The 19,970-nt window shown below is 39.1% G+C and overlaps 2 protein-coding genes across 2 annotated transcripts in view; both read left to right on the top strand.

The window, feature by feature from the left end:
• itcha (itchy E3 ubiquitin protein ligase a) overlaps nt 1-14,324 on the top strand; it is a 23,206-nt gene extending 8,882 nt beyond the window's left edge. The window contains exons 11-24 of the mRNA XM_050037922.1: nt 546-615; nt 749-833; nt 2,120-2,248; nt 2,998-3,070; nt 3,245-3,316; nt 3,423-3,511; nt 3,777-3,936; nt 5,085-5,218; nt 5,799-5,939; nt 7,542-7,662; nt 7,790-7,894; nt 9,134-9,230; nt 9,330-9,402; nt 10,286-14,324. Coding sequence (XP_049893879.1) covers nt 546-615; nt 749-833; nt 2,120-2,248; nt 2,998-3,070; nt 3,245-3,316; nt 3,423-3,511; nt 3,777-3,936; nt 5,085-5,218; nt 5,799-5,939; nt 7,542-7,662; nt 7,790-7,894; nt 9,134-9,230; nt 9,330-9,402; nt 10,286-10,385 — 1,449 coding nt within the window. The 3' untranslated portion in view covers nt 10,386-14,324. The remainder of the gene's footprint in view (nt 1-545; nt 616-748; nt 834-2,119; nt 2,249-2,997; nt 3,071-3,244; nt 3,317-3,422; nt 3,512-3,776; nt 3,937-5,084; nt 5,219-5,798; nt 5,940-7,541; nt 7,663-7,789; nt 7,895-9,133; nt 9,231-9,329; nt 9,403-10,285) is intronic.
• A 1,130-nt stretch (nt 14,325-15,454) lies between these two features.
• On the top strand, nt 15,455-19,061 carry pxmp4 (peroxisomal membrane protein 4). The gene is made up of 4 exons (XM_050038012.1): nt 15,455-15,633; nt 15,915-15,977; nt 17,943-18,141; nt 18,288-19,061. Exons 1-4 carry the CDS (start codon nt 15,521-15,523, stop codon nt 18,549-18,551), a joined length of 639 nt encoding a protein of 212 aa, XP_049893969.1. The 5' UTR covers nt 15,455-15,520; the 3' UTR covers nt 18,552-19,061.
• Nucleotides 19,062-19,970: the final 909 nt, after the last annotated feature.

Below are 19,970 nucleotides of genomic sequence, written 5' to 3'. Positions count from 1 at the left end.
TGTCAGCTTGTCACCCAGTAGAGCTGGACGGATGGTGTTGAACGCACTGGAGAAGTCAAAAAACATGACCCTCGCAGTGCTCGCCGGCTTATCCAAATGGGCGTAGACACGGTTGAGCAGGTAGATGATGGCGTCCTCAACTCCAAGTCGGGGCTGATAGGCGAACTGGAGGGGGTCCAAAAATAAATAAAAATAAAGATTGATCCACTGCGAACGATGGACACCTGTAGGAACTAACCTAACTTACAGTAACACAGTAACATTCATGACCCCCGAGCCAAAGAACGAGCCGCTGCGCATGGACAGACTCTCGTTAACAGCTAAGCCAGTCGCTCACACAGTCTACAGCAGCACACACACATCCTCATATGGTCGAGGAACTTCAAAATGTTAGCACCCAGTGGGAACAGAGATAAGAATGCTATCGGGTCATGATACATTTGAACTATACTACAGGTCTGTTTGCTTTAACAGGCTATGACAAAGGCAGGATTTACTTTTCATTAGACTTTATCTAAATGTGTCTCATTCTGTTTCTACCTCAGCTCCAAGACCAGTTGGCTGCCACGGCCAACAAAGAGTTTGACCCGCAGGGACCTCTGCCTCATGGTTGGGGTAAGTATCATTGTAGCTGTAGTCACAGTACAGTTAAGATATTTTCAGGGCTGTGATGTTAGTCGAAATTCATGGCAGCAAACTGATCCTGAATAATATCTAAAAATGTGTTCATTTTGTTTGTTTATGTCAGAGAAGAGAACTGACACAAATGGCAGAGTGTATTTTGTTCATCACCCGACACGGACAACACAGTGGGAAGACCCCAGGACGCAAGGGTGAGTGTATGCCTGTGCATTTGTGTGTGTTATGTACTGTCATACTTTCTGAATTTGATGATTCGGCCTAACTCAGTTGCAGTTATGTTATATAGTCAGTAAGAGGCGCTAATGTGTCAGCAAGTTGTTCAACTCCAGTATTTCTACAACACTTGAGTCAATAATCAGTCCGAACAGTGAAGTATGGAGAATGCAGTGACATATATTTGCTCATTTTTTAACAGCACTACCAAACTAATATAGCCTAACCTTTAAGTGGATAATGACAGAACAAATACATACAAACAGTCTTGGAGCTATGGAAGTATTGGATGTAGAAAGTTTAAATTAGATTAAGCCATGATTGTTTTTGTAGGAGATAATTGCTCTAAGCTGTGCTTGCACTGAATCATTAATAAACTGCTACTAATGAGGAAGTTATGTGCCAACAAAGGAAAGGGCATCTGGCTAAACACTCTTCAAGTGTCACTATGTAATGACTGTGAAGCAGTGTGGAGGAAGCCCTGCTTTTTATATATTGGGGGCATGTTTTTTAACCTTTAAATTCCCGCTGTTAGGCCGATCAGATTTCTGAGTTAAGATATTAATGAGTATGGCATGAACCAAAGAGAAAATCAAAGTTCAGACGCACGTTGGGATACTCAAGTTGACATTTATGTAATTGACAGCTTAGATTAAAACCCAAAAAGGAGCGAACTACGCATTTGTTATGTTGCCCCATCAGATTTGCTCTGTGCTTTATTGCCATCTGGTGTGCCTTTTAAATAATTACATGATGATTAGCAAATAAATCAAACAAAACATCAACAGTAAAGGCAATAGCAACTATAATTCTACTGTACATGTACATACAGACATACAAGTACAAGTTACAAAAATGACATACTTCTGTGTTTTGTTTTCAAAAGAATGAATAGAGACCTTCACTGAGCAAAATAAAATATATTTGATAATAATATCAGTCTGAAGAGATATATCTGAATATAACGTGACCCTGTGTATATCAAGAAAACCTGACTGTCAGGAAATTCTGCTTCAGGACAGTCATTTATTCTGGGGAATGCACAAATATAGCATAAATTTTAATGTCTCCTGTTTTGATGTGGACATAAATTATTAATGTTCCTGTGTGTATATCTTGGTTATTGGTGCACATTTTCTTTTGGAATTTGATTCCCCAATTTATCTTGCAGTGCAACTTCTGTGTGTGTTTATCTTTTTAACAGTTGTTGTATTTGATGTAAATCCGTTTTGTATTTATATTATATATTTATATACATATCCAGGCTGCTGAATGACAAGCCCCTGCCAGAGGGCTGGGAGATGAGGTTCACTGTGGATGGTATTCCCTACTTTGTCGACCACAACAGGCGAACAACAACCTACATTGACCCTCGCACAGGAAAATCTTCACTGTAAGTTCACGTTTTAATGTTGAAATGCACCACTTACAGGAGCAGCACTCTCTTCAGGTCATCTGCCTTCTTACAAAACTGCTGTAGCCTGAAGATTCTGGGGCCAGCTGCACAAAGCACCTTTAGTTTGCTTCTTTAGTAATGCTCTTAAGGCTTACATGAAATACCTCACCAGTAACTGACTGGAAACATCCCGTTGCATAAAACCACAGAGCAATCATTAATTGTAAAGGGGCTGGAAGAGCACAGCTTTGGAAAGTTGATTGATCCAATCCTAGACAGCCATAATCATAAATTGACTTCTGGTCAAATTTATAGCACAAAATCAGTTGCTCATCATTGGGTTCTCCCAGTTGTGGAACATGCTTCTCAGGATGCCTTCTCATTTATCTCCATAAACTGAGCCATGTCGCGGTTAAGATGGAGTCAGGGGTACTTTATGTTTTTGTCCTTACTTTGCTACTAACATTCTTTGTGGGTTTTCCAAACTTTAAGTAATTCCTTTAGTATAAGACCAATATAAGGAGAAAAACTTAAATCCTTAAGTTAACATTTTAAGAAGGAGAAGACAGGAGAATGTTTTGTGCAACAGATTTTATTTCAAGGACAGCTTAACTCAGACTTAAAGGAAAATATTTAGGTGCTTTGTACAATTGAGACAGATAGCAGTTACACTCCCAACACATGCATACATGAACTAAATGTGCTTGTTGAATGGACATTAAAACTGGTTCTTGTTGTTTCCACAGTGAGAACGGGCCGCAGATAACCTATGTCAGGGACTTCAAAGCCAAAGTGCAATACTTCAGGTTCTGGTGTCAGGTATGTGCTGCACAACAGGTGATGAACTGCTTTGTTATCTCCCATGATTGTTGTATCTGTCTTTATCTTCATGCTGCTCCTCTGTGCAAAGATAGAAGTTAATATTCACGGGTGTTCAAAGCATTCAAAATTTCTAAAATGTATAGTTAATGTTTTTTATCCCCCCCCCCCCAGCAATTGTCGATGCCTCAGCACATTAAGATTACCGTCTCCCGGAAAACCTTGTTTGAGGATTCATTTCAACAGGTGATCATTTCAGTATCTTCTTTTTTCCCCAGTTCTCTGTTTAACAGTATTGTCTTGTCATTGTTTGGGGTGTGTAACTGTTCTAAGTCTTTGTTTGCATTCAAAGATCATGAGCTTCCACCCTCAAGATCTGAGGCGGAGACTGTGGATTATTTTCCCTGGAGAGGAGGGTTTGGACTACGGTGGTGTGGCCAGGTAAAGTCAACTGACTTTTTTTGTTGTTGTTGTGTCTTATTGTTTAACTCCTAAGGTGTGTTTCGTTCTCATTCATATCTTTTTTGACACCACCCATGCCTCACTAAACCTACTGCAATTATAACAGTACATCATCTTCTGATTTCTTATTAAAAACCTGATCTACAGGGGGTTGCAAAACCACCTCAACCAGTAAGACCACTTCCACTTAATTGATTTTTTTTTGTTTGTTTGTTTTATTTGTCCTGTGTGCTTTTATTTACAGGGAATGGTTCTTCTTGCTCTCTCATGAAGTACTGAACCCCATGTACTGTTTGTTTGAGTACGCTGGCAAGGACAACTACTGTTTGCAGATCAACCCTGCCTCCTACATCAACCCTGATCACCTCAAGTACTTCAAGTTCATAGGACGCTTCATCGCCATGGTACATGCACTATTTGTCAACACGATTACTTAGCGTGCCGTAGACCAAACCGGCACATATGGGTACTTAACAAAACATCATGGCTACACGCCCTTTTCCGGAATAGAAAAGAAAGATCATATGGATGTCAGTGCAGTTTGGAGTGCGTTTGGATTATAATTTTGACAGGTTTGTCTGCTTTTATTTCTTGTTAACAAATATGTCTAATAATCATTTTGCGACCTTGCCTGAGCCTGAGCTTTCACGATACCTTAATAAATGAAGGTTGATCGCCGTCATTTACAGTCTCCCAACCCATCCATTTGTCCATCCTATTCTTATGAATGGGATTTCTCAAGAACCCTGTGAGGGAATTTCTTCAAATTTGAACGAACATCCACTTGGGGTGCTTTCACACCTGCCCTGTTTGATTCGGTTCAGTCTAACTCAAGTTCGTTTGCCCCCTAAGTGCAGTTCGTTTGGGCAGGTGTGAACACAGCAATCGCACTCAGGCCTGCACCAAAACAACCGGACCGAGACCTTCTTGAAGAGGTGGTCTTGGTCCGGTTACACACAAACTGTGGTATGGTTCGTTTGTGGTGAGAACGTGTTCCAACCTAGATTCGAACCAACTGCAGTCACATGACACATTGTTTGGGTTAAACATGAGCATGTTACAGTCCTGGAGGATTATTAATGTGCACCTCCTCCTGTACTGCCTTAATATGCACATTCAGCACATCCAATGCATCAAAACATTGTTTTCTAGTTGGAGCCGCGCCTCGTTTTCAAACTGTGTGGTTTGACTAAAATGAACAATGACAGCAATATAGTCCACGATGAGCAGCGCTAAAATCAACCTGCGTAGTTGTCCCTCCATTGTGACATTAGAAAGTGTCACATTTATCTTGCAAGTGTACTCTTCTTCAACGTTTGTTTACTTCCTGGATTGTTCTAGCATGATTCTTTCCCCCAAAAGGGGGCGGGGCCATGGGGATGATGCAGTGCTGGTCTGCTCTATCAGTATTTGAACTGAATGCGATGGCATTAATTGTCTTTAAAATCTAATTCTCATGATCAGATCCCAAAAGTTTTTTTCTCTGCATTCTTTTGTTCTGTTGTTGTCAATACATTTGTTCACCTGACCATCCTGCATTGTTTCTTTCCAGGCCTTGTTCCACGGCAAATTCATCGACACAGGTTTCTCCCTGCCTTTCTACAAGCGTATTCTGAACAAACCTCTGGCTCTCAAAGACCTGGAGTCCATAGATCCAGAGTTTTACAACTCACTCATCTGGATCAAGTAGGTCTGGGGATATAAATAATAATGTGGGATTTGGTTGGTGGGTAGCTGATGGACAGGTATATAATACGGTGTCCATGGGGAGGGTTTGCATGAGTGGACGGGCAGGTTAGCATGTTTGTATCACTAAAAATAGCATGGTGGTCATTTACTGTGGTGTACCATAAACGTTTTTCATATTGAAGAAGATGTCATGGTTGAATTAAACTATATAAGCACCATATTCTTAACAAACAAGGTGAAATTGTTAACCAGTTACCACAGTTTCAACATAAATAACATGAGGCCAGTTACACTTCGACCCCTTTTGTATTTATTTTTGCAGTCAGTGGAGCTTTGGCTGGGAAATGAGCTTATTTGCTGTCTTTGTGCCAGGAGTTAGATTAAAGATCGATACCTGGGTTATGTGCCAGTCTATTCCCCAGCCAAGAAATAGTCTGGCACGTAGCCCTGTGTAAAATGGCGGATTGTCTCTCTTTTTTTTTTTTTTTACACTTTTTAAACAAACAAGATGTAACATATTTGCAAGCACTGGTGGGTGGAATTTGTTTTTGTTAATGATAATGACTCTGGCCTACAGGGATAATAACATAGAGGAGTGCGGTCTGGAGATGTTCTTCTCCGTTGACAAGGAGATCCTGGGGGAGGTCACCACCCACGAGCTGAAACCAGATGGAGGGAACATCCAAGTCACTGAGGAAAATAAGGAGGAATACATCAGGTACAGCTGCATCCTCTGCTGCTTCTCATCCACCATCTGTCCTCAACTACCACATTAACACTCTGCTTTTATATCCAACACAACACTGATGGACCGCATTCACACCAAATCAGGTGTGTGATTAGCTGCGGGGTTGTGCGACAGTGTGAGAGTCACTTAAATGGCCCATTTGTTGGGGAGTGGAGGGTGGAGACCAATTATCGAAGCTAATCTCAGCGACTGAATATCTGTCTTTTGTAGGTTTGTTTATAGTGGCTTAAAAGATCTTTAGAATTCCATTAGATTATCTTTACTGCCACAAAAGACACGTGCATGCAAACACAAACAAAGTGAGTCCTTGGGATAGTACACACAAGCTTTTACAACATACTTTATCTTTGACTTACTGTAATATTTAACAATATAAACTCATTTTACTTTTTCCCGTGGACTGCAGCCATCTTCCAGTCTTATTGGCGGTCTTATCGCAGGATGATGTCTAAATATGTTTCTCAAAAAGTTGATTCTGTTTCAGCTTTTTGCTGCGGGGGCCCCTCCACTGCAGCCTGGACGTTCTACCCACATTCAGATGAATGGAAGGAGTGGCGGTTTTGCTGTAACACCTGATCTGGTGTGAATGCAGCCATGCCCAGGCAGATTTGCAAAAGTGTAACACAGTCAAACTCTGACGATATTGTAGATAATAATCAGATTAGTCTGAGTGGGCGGAAGTTCGCTGCATAGATCAGCCTCTCATTGGGCGGAACGAACCACCCGCTGAAGTCCCGCCCTACCACCTCTGGTTGTGTAGCAGTTTTCAACCGTTTTCAACACGTCCTTTACTAACTTTTGCGGTGTTTGATCTTGCGGGGATGTAGCCATTTTTCAGCCATGGTTCGCGTCCTGTAGGCGATATTTTTGTGGGCGTGTTACACCAAAACCTGTTTCCCCCCGGGAATATTTTTGCAAGTGCACCGTTGCTGTGGCACCGCCCAGAACGATTATGAATGGTTGAAAGAAATACAAGCAGCCAGGGCGTTTTTTTCTCCAATCTTAAAGTGAGAGTCGGCCCAGACAGACCTTTCTTTTCTTGAGAAAGGTCTGGTGAGCGAGACTATAATCAGATAAGATAATCCTGTATTCGTCCTACAGTGGAAAATTTGCAACATTACAGCAGCAGAGGGAAAGTGCAAACAGGAGGCATCAGTAGAAAAGGAAAAAAACTAACAAAAAAACAAACAAACACTCACTGGTAAAAAGAAAAACACAGGTTGGTGTAATGAGTTAACGGCACAGAACAAGAGCAATATAATAAGCAAACAGAATGTGTGCCAAGTATTCCCATTTTCCTATAATGTGAAATTAAGTGTTAATAAGTAATGAAGAGGTAATGGTCATGAATAAACTCACTATTGTATAGACACAGCAATAAATTTATGGCATTTAAAGAAGAGTTGCTGTGTGTTACTACTTAAAATCAGAAAATGGTATTACACTTTTATTTGATGATTTAAAACTTCATGAAGTAAAGTTACTTATTTTTAGCATCCATGAATTTTCATTCCTTCAGTATGTTAGTTTTTATTTTTTCTTAATGTTTATCTTCATATTTCTGTTTTGCAGGTTGGTGGCAGAGTGGAGGCTGTCCAGAGGTGTGGAGGAACAGACTCAAGCATTCTTCGAGGGCTTCAATGAAGTTTTGCCCCAACAATACCTTCAATACTTTGATGCTAAGGAGTTAGAGGTACTGACGCAACTAGACTTAGTCACTACAAGCTTTTCCAAAGAACCAGGAGAGTTTGATGTTTGCATCAGTGTTGATTCTGCAGGAAAAAAAATTGAGCATTAAATATCTTTTTATTTCCCTGTAGGTGATGCTGTGTGGGATGCAGGAGATAGACCTGGTGGACTGGCAGAGAAACACAATCTACAGGCATTATGCCCGAAGCAGCAAACAGATCCTCTGGTTCTGGCAGGTTGGTACATACAGTTGCACGCTCAGAATGAAGTGTTCAGTCAAAGAATAAGATGAAAACACTATTTCTTTTTCACCCCTTCTCACTTTGCTCTACTTTTAATACAGTTTATTAATACCGTGCAATAGCAGTGCAGTTTGATGTCTCAGGATTTCAGTTTCATTGAGCTCTAAGGTGTTGTGACTGAATCGGATCCCTTTTTACTGTCACTTCAGTGACTGTGGGCCTTTTCTTACTCCAGGCACAAAGCAGTGCACAGCACGGTGCAACTGTCATTGCTAGTTTTAGACCAAGGTAGTTGTCCTCTTCACGGCCACTGCCCATGGGTGTATAGGTATTAAAATGAGGTGTGTTCAGGCACATTGTTGGTGTATTACTGTTATAAGGCAGCAGAAAGTGATTGCAACATTGACTTACAAAATCCTGGGCTGAAGTTAGAAAGGCAAAGTATTTTCTTGCTATTTGAAGGGCGCCTTGTTCAGATAGTAAAATGGGCCTGCATAGGCAGGTTCATGATGCGCATACACTCTGCTTGTTACACACACAGGCTCGTACAGATGGGTTGTGGGTGAAATAATACATCATTAATGAGTAAAATATTAAATTACATTACATACTATTCTACAGAGCAGAGCTGCAGAGCTGCTGTCTGACTCCCCTTCAAGAGAGATGTTGTGTGCATTTAGGCATGACGAGCAGTGCAACTTCGTTGATTATTCAGAAGCTAAAAGTTTAGTTCTGTTTTCTCTGTCAGGATTAAGACTACAGTTTGTAGTTTTGCAGTTTCTCGTCCATTGTTCACCAACTGTAAACTTGTTGTCATGACCACCACAGAAAGCCCTCAAATCATCGCATTGGACAGTGGGAATTAAAGTGGAGATTTCATAGGACGCTTTTCTGTCTGAGTTGAAGTTTTTTCAACTTGAGGAGTTCAGAGTGATCCGGCAAAAACGGCAGGCACTCAAAGTGCAGAAATGCGAGGCACGTAGCCATGCAAAAACAGCGAGCAAAAATGCACTGTACACCATGTGCTATAGATTAAACCCAGCTTACTGAGTCTTAACTGTGTCCAAACATTTTTTTAAACTCTTAATAAAGCAAAAGAAAAACTTGGAATTAAGGAGAATTATATATTATTATAAATATATATGATATATTATAAAATGTCTTGTAACATAAACAAAAGTATATCACACTGGATTTGCAGAGCATTATTAACACAGACTGATCTGTTGATAGTTCGTTAAGGAGATGGACAACGAGAAGAGGATGAGGCTGCTGCAGTTTGTCACAGGAACCTGTCGCCTTCCTGTGGGCGGCTTCGCTGACCTGATGGGTATGCAGAATAGACACATACACACTCACACACTGTTTATCACATCAGTATTGACTTCTCCATTTTAATCTCCTTTATGCTTGTTATTGATTAATACAGGAAGCAACGGCCCTCAAAAGTTCTGCATTGAGAAAGTGGGCAAAGAGAACTGGCTTCCACGAAGCCACACATGGTAAGGCCAGTTATTCTTCTTCTCCTACTTCCACAGAAGTCCTCAGGCTTCAGGTATGTGACCACATATCTAAACTGAAGGAGGAGGATTAAACCTTCATGACCAAACCCTCTTAGTCATTTCTGATTCAATCAGTCACCAACCTTCCCTTTTGGCATTTGAAGTTGTACAATACTGTGTGAGAGTGCATCATACCTGAGTAATACAATCTGCACAGTGTTTTTTTAAACAGATACAGGTGAAAACATGATACAGCAGAGATTAGGGATATTGTGGTTGGTGCTAACATGAAGTATCAGTTTGTTTTATTTATATAGATTAGTTATATTGAAATACAAATGAAATTTTTAGTGGCCCACTAGAGTGATGAAATCAATTGCCTTTAAACTCGCAAAGAATCTGCCTGGTGCCGCAGAACATATTTGAGCTTTATACTGAAGGGTAACAGTAAGTCTAAATTCGCCCATCAACATTACTAATAGATGTAAATAAGCATTTATTATTATGCTTTACCACAAGACAGCTACTCCGCAGTGGGCTATTTATGATTATTTGGTACTTTAACTTGCAGGGTTGGTGGTAAAAGCAAACAATTATGTCCACTCACTGTTTAATTCTCTATTGTCCTCCAAGACTTTTTTTAAAATCTGGAATAGCTAGCTTAGCCACAGAGATCCAAGCCATTGCTATTGAGGTTCGACACATAAAGGAAAAGGTGATAGGCTGGATGATGCAAAATTAGTTGATGAAATGTAAAAACATTTTTTTATTCTGTGTATAGGCTGCACATTTTCATATATATTATCGCATGACTCAGTGTGTTGTGGGGCCTCTGGTGATTCCCAACCCTGCTCTCTTGCATCTTTCTCTTGTCTTCATGTAGCTTTAATCGTCTGGACCTCCCTCCATACAAGAGCTATGAGCAGCTGAAGGAGAAGCTCATGTTCGCCATAGAGGAGACGGAAGGCTTTGGGCAGGAGTGATGCAACAAGAGCAGGGGCTGCAGGACAAGATGGAGGAGTGTAGGCTCAGAGGAGCCATATTCATTTCAGACAAGAGCACTTTTCAACATTTGCAGCCAGGAGCTGCTTACAAACTGGTAGATGGCTGTACAAATCCTCGTTTTTCTATCAAACTCTCATATGCAGTAAGTCTCTGAGCTGTTCGGTCACGTTCATTTATCCTCCGCACTCTGTTTCACTTCTCACCCACATGATCAGTTCCACCCTAATCCAGCTGATCTCACTTACACTTAGCCCTGGTCAGCCCATTGTCAGGCGATGGAGGCAGATAGACGCCTCTCTCACCCTGTCATGTCTGCACTCGCTGCGTGTTGCGCAAGTGCAGTTTCTACACGTACATATGTCAATCTGTGCAGTAGTAACTTCTTAAGAGCCGCTGTGTCGGGTCTATGCACTAGAGTTAATGATTTTAGAGAAAAGAACCATATTTGTGCTTTTTGATTTTAAATAGAAAGGGTCATATCATCAAAGGCACATATATGGTTTGGGGTCTTTTAGACTTTTATTTTTCTTTAGTCGTAAGGATGGATGAATGGATGATTTTTTTTTTTTTAACAGCTGACTGATTGGACTGACTCCTGTAGCACATACGTGGTTTCTTTTAATAACTTTGATAAATACGATCATGCTAATATGATACTTTCTCTTGTTTTGACAGGCTGATTTCTTAACTTTATAATGAGTTGAACTTTTGAACTAGTTTGCACATAGTTATGTGAGCAGTAAGACGGTTGTGATTGTTCTTAAGAGAGGTTGTATTTTTATGTGCAATAGTTTTGTAGAAAACAATTTTTGCCAATAATAGAGCCAAACAGTGATTTGTTTGATCATTTTATAACACTTTGGTAAGTTTCAGCATTTACTGTTGATTTAAATTCTCAATATAAAATAGAGAACATTTGCATATTGGCAAGTGTGAATGGTTAAACTGGTTTGGTTGTGATTTGATTTGAGAACTTTGCCTTCCCACAGTGATCTGTGCTGTATATGACATCAGCGTGTTCCGTTACCAGTCTGGGAGACTGACACGTGAAGTCTTCTCGATAATTATAAGCTGTTACTAATGAAGTGGGAGCTCTAGGGTGTATTGTGTAATAGAGAACATTGATTTGTTGCGTCATGACCCGTTCCCACTGAACGGTAGCCAATTCTCTGGTAGATGTCCAGAGTTAGCGTGACTGCAGTGTTTCTCAACGTGGACCCTATTCTCCCATGTTTTTGTGTCTAAGTGACTAATGGAGACAGAAAGTTTTGAAATCAGTCCAGTCTTGAGCGAGACTGCAAAACAGGCTGCAGCGTAGCGACTCGGGACATTTGTGCACCGTCAGTTTATGTCCACCAAGAGCTCTTTTTTACAGCTGAATGGCCAAGATAATTTTTCTAAGTGTCCAACAACATTATTGTAACCATGGCAGAAAAATGAAATATAATAAAACTCACCCTCTTTGGCTAAAAGCCGCCACGCCAGTGAATGAACGGGTAAAATAAAGTGACCAAACGTACATGTGCAGCCTTAGGTAAAATACACATTCTAGCTCCTGCAATTATGGAAATGGTTCTTACAGAAGTCAACCTTTTGTTAAAGAGTAAGATACTTTTCTTTTCATTTTTTTTTTTAACCAGAAACAGCCCTTAAATCGCTTTTGCCAAACTCGCCAGAATCCATTTAAAAAGGCAGTAAATTTATCATCGTGATAAACACTTAAAAATTCAACAATGCCATCTTGGTTTGTGTTTCCACTGTTTCAGCAATCACCAACTGTGATTAAGTTTAAATAAAACCCTTAATTTACCCAGTTAGATGTGAAAATATGCTGGCTGTATACACACTTAAATTAGTCTTTATTTAAATGGAGTCTAGTGTGTTTGATGATGGCAGTTTCTGGGCTGTTTGCAGTTAAACATAAACCTGTCAGTGGCAAAACAAGCACTTTTAGCAGACGTAAATTGACATTATACAAATGATATACAGCGAGACTGCGTCTGGCCTGGCGTCAAACATTGCCGTCTCCATTGGTCACTTAGACAAAAAAAGAGAAAATAGCGTCCAGGTTGAAAATACTTGAGTTACCCTTTAAGTATTATCTTATATCAATAATGAAGATACCGAATCCTAAATGTTTAATGTGTTAAGTGACTAATGCAGTTTATGTAAATATACTTACAAAGTAGAACATGTGTTTAATATCTTAATAACATTTAGTTCACCCCAGCAGTGGACCCCTTGGAGTTGCAGGCTTAAGTTGATAATTAAGATTTGAATTAATGTCCTATAAAGTGGCCCTAGTTTTATAGGGTGTTACGTATTCAGATTTGTACAGTAGTATATTAGTGTATTTCATGTCTTTTTCCAAAAAATAGATCCACTAACATTAAAGTTTCCTTTTAGTATCAGGTGGAGTATCACTTTTAAGAAGATGACTATGAAACAAATCTACCAAAGGATTTTATTTGATTATGTTTTGTAAACGATTTGACTCAATCAGTTCTTAACATCCCCAATTGACTACAAATTAGTTAGTCGTTCTCGATTATATTAGTGGGTAACACTGTGAGGTACAAAAAGCTCAGCTACTTCGATTTTAAACACAAAGTTTAAACAAAATTTCTGTGAAGTGAAAATTTTTCAACGACTTGTAACTGTGCAAACATCAAGCTGTGTCGTGTGTGTGTAGGAAGCGTGGTGTAAATTACGTGCTATGATTTCAATCTGTTCTCTAGATCATTGAAATATCTTGTTCTCTTTAAAGGTATACTGCGCAGGGTTGTCAGTTACTGTTCGTTAACATGCTCGCACCGCCACACACTTCTAGTGGGGCATAAGTGATGATTGAGAGGGATCAAATCCTGCATATTATATCTTTAAGCTCCCAGAAAAATGTAAAAGGATGTATCCACAGATTTTACCCATAAATTTGGCCGTGTATGAACCATGTGTTGTTTCATAATGTCAGTGCTGGTACTCCAGAAAAAAAAAAGGCCTAAAGTCTCCCTCACTGACCTGCCAGGTGTAATAACCCTCAGTCGATACCAGTTACTGCTCACTTTCTACTTAAGTGTGTCTCATGTTTCAGATTATATCACATTTTCCCCCTTACCGGCAGTAACGCACACATACACCTACAGATGTGTGTAGCTACAGCTGTGCAGACTCGTGAAGAGATTATTGTTTAAAAAAAAAAAAAAAAAAGGTTTGTGATTAAAATGTTTACTGTTGAATATTTTAACAGCTAATAATTCTAGCACCTTGACACTCCAAACTGGTTGAATTAACCACTTCACTGTTTAATCACTGCTGTGTTCCAGATCATGGAGCAGTTTCATGTATAGAAAATATGCAAACTAGTGTTTTAGTTGTTCTGATTGCATTGTAAATCATGTTGATAGTGTAATCACTGTTTTTTGAAGCTCCAACTTTTTTGATAAGTGGAAGTCAATGGTTGAATACTATTTATTTGGAGGATGGGTTTCATGTAACAATGGACTGGATTGATTGAGGAAAAAAAAAACAGTAATAAAATGATTTAAACACTGGGCTCCTGCAGGACTCTTGTGGAGTGTTGATTATTATTACAGCAACATTTTTCACTTGTCTCTACAATATGCTACCCATAATTTATTAATTTTGTTTTAATATTTTATCTAAATATACATAAGGTTATGGAAGTGTAATGCATTCACTTAATAAAAATTCTAGTCTGTTTTTTTTTTCTTCAATGAATTAAGAAGAATATTATTTGAGAATTCTGAAAAAGTTTCCATGGAAAAAATTCTGCTACTACTTTTCATATTTTAAGTATATTTTGCTGATTATACTTATAAAACAATACTATAACATTTGAAAACATGACATCTACTTTATGGTATTACTACTTTTACCAAAGTAAAGCATGTGAATATTTCTCCAGCCTGTAGTCATTGTACTTACTGATGCGTTCTACTATGAAAATCAAGAAAGGTGACTCATGGTTTAAAGCTCATAAAGTGCTGTTTCAATGTAGTATTTCTTGCAGTGAGGGTGTTGACTTTGAGAATGTGCCAGAATACAGTATGTGTGTACGCCCTTAATTTAGCTCGTGGCATCTCTGTGGCTCCTGTTTAAAAAAATGAATCTTAAAGTTTACTCTCACATTATGCAATATGCTAAACAATAGCTCAATGACTAATACAAATACCAAAGTTATTCACCAAAGCCTGGTCTTACTGCACAAACCGCTACAGTAAATACAGTAACAACATAGTTATGCATTCCCCTTTGCCTACATTACGCAATACATCTACTTTTAGAAATGAAATTAGGGAATGCTTTTAGATTAAAATATGTAGGCTACATATCATATTAATTTTAAACCTATTTTCACCTTACCTTATTTTTATTTTATTTATTTTTTTATTGTGGTACCAAAAACCAGTGGTTGGAGAAGTACTCTAATCTTTTCCCCAAGTAAAAGCAGAACAACTACAGTGTAGAAAAACTAAAAAGCACAAAGTATTAACATCAACTGTTCTTAAAGTACAAAAAGTAAAGGTGCTCATTGTGCATAATGACCCTTTTAAGAATAATGTAGGCCTATATCATATTATTAAATTGTAATTATGGATGCATTACAATGTACTTTACTAAAATATTGCAGCTTGTAGAGGTGGGGCTTATTTTTTATTATATATACTGTGACATTGCTTGTGAATTTTCCCCTGGGGATCAAAGAAGTCTTGTCTTTATCTATACTAATACTCCTAATTTGTTTGTTAATTACACTTTATATTATTAATCTTAATCTGTAAAGTATTTAGTAACTAAAGGTTTCAAATAAATGTAGAAGTGGAGTAAAGAAAATTAAAAAAAAATCCTCTGAATTGCTGAGGTGGCAGAAAATGGAAATACTCAAATTAAAAGTACTCTAAAACAGTTCTTAGATACAGTACTTAAGTAAATGTTCTTAGTTATTTTCCACTACTGTCAGAAACACCATAGTTCCCTGACATGGGAACCTAAGTTATAATGTTGCACCACGGTGGGTTTTCGCTGTGACACATCACTCTGGCTCGTATGTGTGTAACCTGATTTGATGTCCGGTCGGCTCTGATTGAAAGTCATGGCAGGTCCTGATCTGATTAAAACTCTTCTGTACACCATCAATAACCTGCTGCAGCAACAGAAGTACAAAGCGGCGTTGGCGGTGCTGAAAGGATTCAGAAACGGCGCCGTGTGAGTGAAGCTGTCAGTACATTAGCTAACTAGCTTAGCTACCAGAGTTTACTTCTTTAACTTACACAGAACTAGTTAGCTAACAGGTCCTAACAGCTGTAGGGCTACAGTGGTGGTTAGGTTTAGCTGCCTGCAGCCGCAGTGTTAACTTTAGGTAACAACTAGTTGTAGCAGCAGGTTGTATTCACTCTGCTAAAGCACTGGAGATGTTTGACTTTTTTTTTTATAGCCAGTTGTGTTTCCAGACAGCACTGACATTATAATGTGTGTTTGTTTTCCAGATATGGGGCCAAAATCAGAGCTCCACATGCCCTGGTAATGACATTTTTATTCAGAAGTGGCAGGTAAGAATTTGTAAATAGAAAAACAAAACAAGAAAAAACACCTTGCAATTCAACAACAACAGCAACAACAATATTGCTACCACTACTACTTATGCCAATAATGATAATAAACTTAATGTATATAGCATCTTTCTTTTTTTTTTTTTTTAAACTTTATTGCCCTCAACGGCAAATAAACAAGCATTTATATTGAAGAACAAACTCTCCTTGAGAGTGTGTTTTACCTAACATAAATGCACATGTGGATGAAGATTCATCATACAGCATTAGAAAACACACAGCAACCCGTGTGTACACCCTCCATGGACGTAATGATACGCATCTATCCATACATATACACATGCATCCATACACACGTGTAAGCATTACTCACATGCATACATATTAAACATATACATACATGTACATACAAATATACTTACGTGAATCCACAAAGAATTAACCTCAAAATATAAATAATAATTTAAAAAACCCAACTCCTTTTGAATGGGGAGTTTAAGTTGTAGCTGAGCTGTCACGCACTCCCATTATGAAAATTTGTTTGACTTTTTGTAACCATGTGACAGTCGTAGGAGAGTTAAGCAGGAAAATGTGCAGTATATAACACTCATTTGTGGTGAACAGGTGATCAGGCAGTACATCCAAGGGTCCAAGGGAATGTCTGAAAATATATGAGTATATAGCATCTGTCAAAAGACATTCACAAAGAGCTTTACAATAAATACAGAACACATATAATACACTTAGAGAATTAAGTGAACCAAGTTAAAATGACAAGAAGTGGGGATGCACAACTGAATTGGCACATCATTGATAGAGGCAGATATTGGCTTTAAAATGAAAGATTAGAATCGGCCAACACGCTTTTTCTTTTTTTGCACAATGGATGAATGTTACATACATTGGAAAGCATTCTGTTTCATGTCTCTGCTGGTGGGCCATCACGATACAAGTATACATGCATAATATGATGTTAATTCCACTATAGAAGAGACCTGATGATCACTAATATTAGGTGGGAAAAAAGTGGGATATCAGCAAAAAATCCAATATTGTGCATCCCTAACAAAAAGCATACTGTGAATGACTTTCTGAAAAGCAATTTCGGTAAAGTCAGTTTTTAAAGTGATTTAAAAGAAGAGGCAGAGCTTGAAACCCTGATATCCTGAGGCAGGTCATTCAAAAGTGTAAGGGCCCTGACTGCAAAGGCGGTATCACCATTATGAATAAATCTGGACCTTGGAACGAAAAGGAACAACGTATCCAAGGATCTCAGGGTCCGGGAAGGAACATAGGGCAATAAGAGATCTGATAATAACCTGGGGCAAGGCTTGTTATGGCTTTTTAAAGGGGAAGACCACTTAAATTAAGAATTCCAATATGTTATTTCCATTACTCTGAAGAGTTCAATCAATATTTGTGAACAAAAGCTGCTCTCTCTTGAAGTCAGAAACCAGAGAAGTAAGTCTCACACTTGTGATGTCATTAAATATAAAGTCTGCTGCTCCATAGACAGTGAATGGGAGCCTCATTTTGTGGACACACAGGATGTTTGTTTTCTTTTCTATACCCAAATTAACTTTATACTTTTGTAATGTTCTCATCTCTCAAACATACTCAGAGCATTCCCCTGGCTGCTCTCAGTGTCATCTATAACTACTTTCCTAATCCACTGTCTATGGAGAAGCTCCAGACCTTATACTTGATGACATCAGAAATTTGAGTTTTCGCACTGTTGTTGTTCATATAGGGTGGCCAGGTAGCCAGTGTAAGAAAGCCAGGATCGGTGAGATGAGGTCATGTTTCCCAGCCCAAGTCAAAATCCTGGCAGCAGAGTTTTGGATGAGCTGGAGTTGGGAGAGGGAGAGAGGTTTTTTAGTGGTGCCAGAGAGCAAGGAATGCTACAGTGTAATCGCTACTCCGTACATCTCTTAAATCTGCACACATTTTTCTTTTCTCTGATAGTCTGAAGGACAAGCTCAGAGCCATTTTAAAGGCCACGTACACCCACTCTCGCAACCTGGCATGCTTTGTGTTCACGTACAAAGGACTGCAAGCCCTGCAGGAGAAGTGCCAGGGAAAGAGTTTGCAGTCTCACTCCTTTCTGGCGGCCTGTGTTGGAGGCTGGTTAGTGTTTGGAGATAACAACAACATCAACAGCCAGGTACGATTCGTCTGTAGTCCAATAATTCATTGTTGCCACATTTCTTGATCCTATCTGTAAATTAACAAGCATGTCATCATAAACTCAAGACAGTAATTGCTCAAGTAAATATATTCAGTTCATTAAAACTCTTTGCGCCTCTCTAGATCAACATGTACCTGCTGTCCAGGATCCTCTTCGCCCTGTCTCGGCTGGCCGTAGAGAAAGGATTCATCCCGCAGCCTAAACACGACCCTTTCCCCCTCTTCGCCACGCTGGTGTGGGGCATTGTCTTGTGGCTGTTTGAATATTACCCTCACACCCTCCAGCCCTCACTGCAGTCCTCAATGAACTACCTCTACCATGACAGCAACGTGTGGCATGACATAACGGACTTCCTTGTTTATAATAAACCAAGGACTACTGCTTAGACATGACGTTTTTTCTCACAATGGACCAGCTCACTACAGTACATGACCTGCATTCTTTTTTTTTAATATAATTATGAATATTCTGAATATTATTGAATGTTGCCTTTGTAAAATTATTGTTTGATTTTAGTTTGTACGGAAGGATTTTGTCTTGTTGGTCAATGTTTGATTCAATGACGTGTATGTTCTTGTGTGTAAGCTCACACTGAGTTTCCAGCTAAAGAGGTACACCAGTGTGTTTAAGTACTGTTATTATTATTTGAAAAAATCTGATTGTTTTCCTGCTGATGTTCTGGGTGATTGTACAGTTTTGTCTGATTTTAATTTCCAGGAGTGTGTCGCTAAAAACAGCTGCCACAGAATAAAAGACAAAAGATGTTTAATGCAGGTAAGACTCAAGTTCTGTTATCTGTTGCGAACAGAAACTGATGTCAGTGTTTGCACTATCATAAAGTGATTTGGTGTGAACACAATCAATAAAAACTAAAATAAAGACATATTTTAAAAATAGCAGCTGTTACAAGAGCTGTCTTTCTGCAGGTCATATGATGACTGCCTGAAATATGACGTATTCTGTGTTGTAATGAAGCACCGACTCAGTCATAATAACGTGACACACTGCTGGAATCTCTTTTTAAGACATTGAGTTCTTATCTGCAGCTCCTGCACAAGAGATACCAGATGGGCATGTTGAATTTCTTGTCGATGTTCCAATTTTTACGTTTGTGAAAAGCGAAGGTGTGCCATAATTATGTATAATTTAATGAGGACCGAAAGAAATCCTGTTTCAGTCAAACCTGCTTCAATTTTCCATTCTTCAAAGGCTTAATCATCACTTTTGCAATTTTACATCAACAGTACTCAATGGCATTAACCTAAATAGACGTGACTGTGGCAGTGTTGTATTATCCCAATGATGTTTGCCAATTTGATGGAGATAGAAGAGTATCACGATTCGTTCACAACTTAAGTTTCATGGCATCAGTCAATCAAATAAACCATCAAATAAAAAAGAGGACTGCTTCATTACCAGGCCACTAGCAGTGCTCTGTAGGCTAACGTTAGCAACCCCTGCTCATACCCTGCCAGTGGGAGCGTGCCTATGTTCCCACAGCCCTATGTTCCCACTAGTGTTGTCACGATACCAAAATCTTTGTTTCGGTACCGATACCAATATGAATTTCGATACTTTNGGCTAACGTTAGCAACCCCTGCTCATACCCTGCCAGTGGGAGCGTGCCTATGTTCCCACAGCCCTATGTTCCCACAGCCCTATGTTCCCACTAGTGTTGTCAATATACCAAAATCTTTGTTTCGGTACCGATACCAATATGAATTTCGATACTTTTCGGTACTTTTTCCTAAGGAAAAGTCCTTTTGGATACAAACCTTTAGAACAATAAATAGTAGGGGTGTAAC

The sequence above is a fragment of the Epinephelus moara genome, chromosome 24, assembly GCF_006386435.1.
Source record: "Epinephelus moara isolate mb chromosome 24, YSFRI_EMoa_1.0, whole genome shotgun sequence".
NCBI classification, from domain to species: domain Eukaryota; kingdom Metazoa; phylum Chordata; class Actinopteri; order Perciformes; family Serranidae; genus Epinephelus; species Epinephelus moara.
Note: the sequence above shows the minus strand (reverse complement) of the source record. Positions and strands in the feature narration are given on the sequence as shown.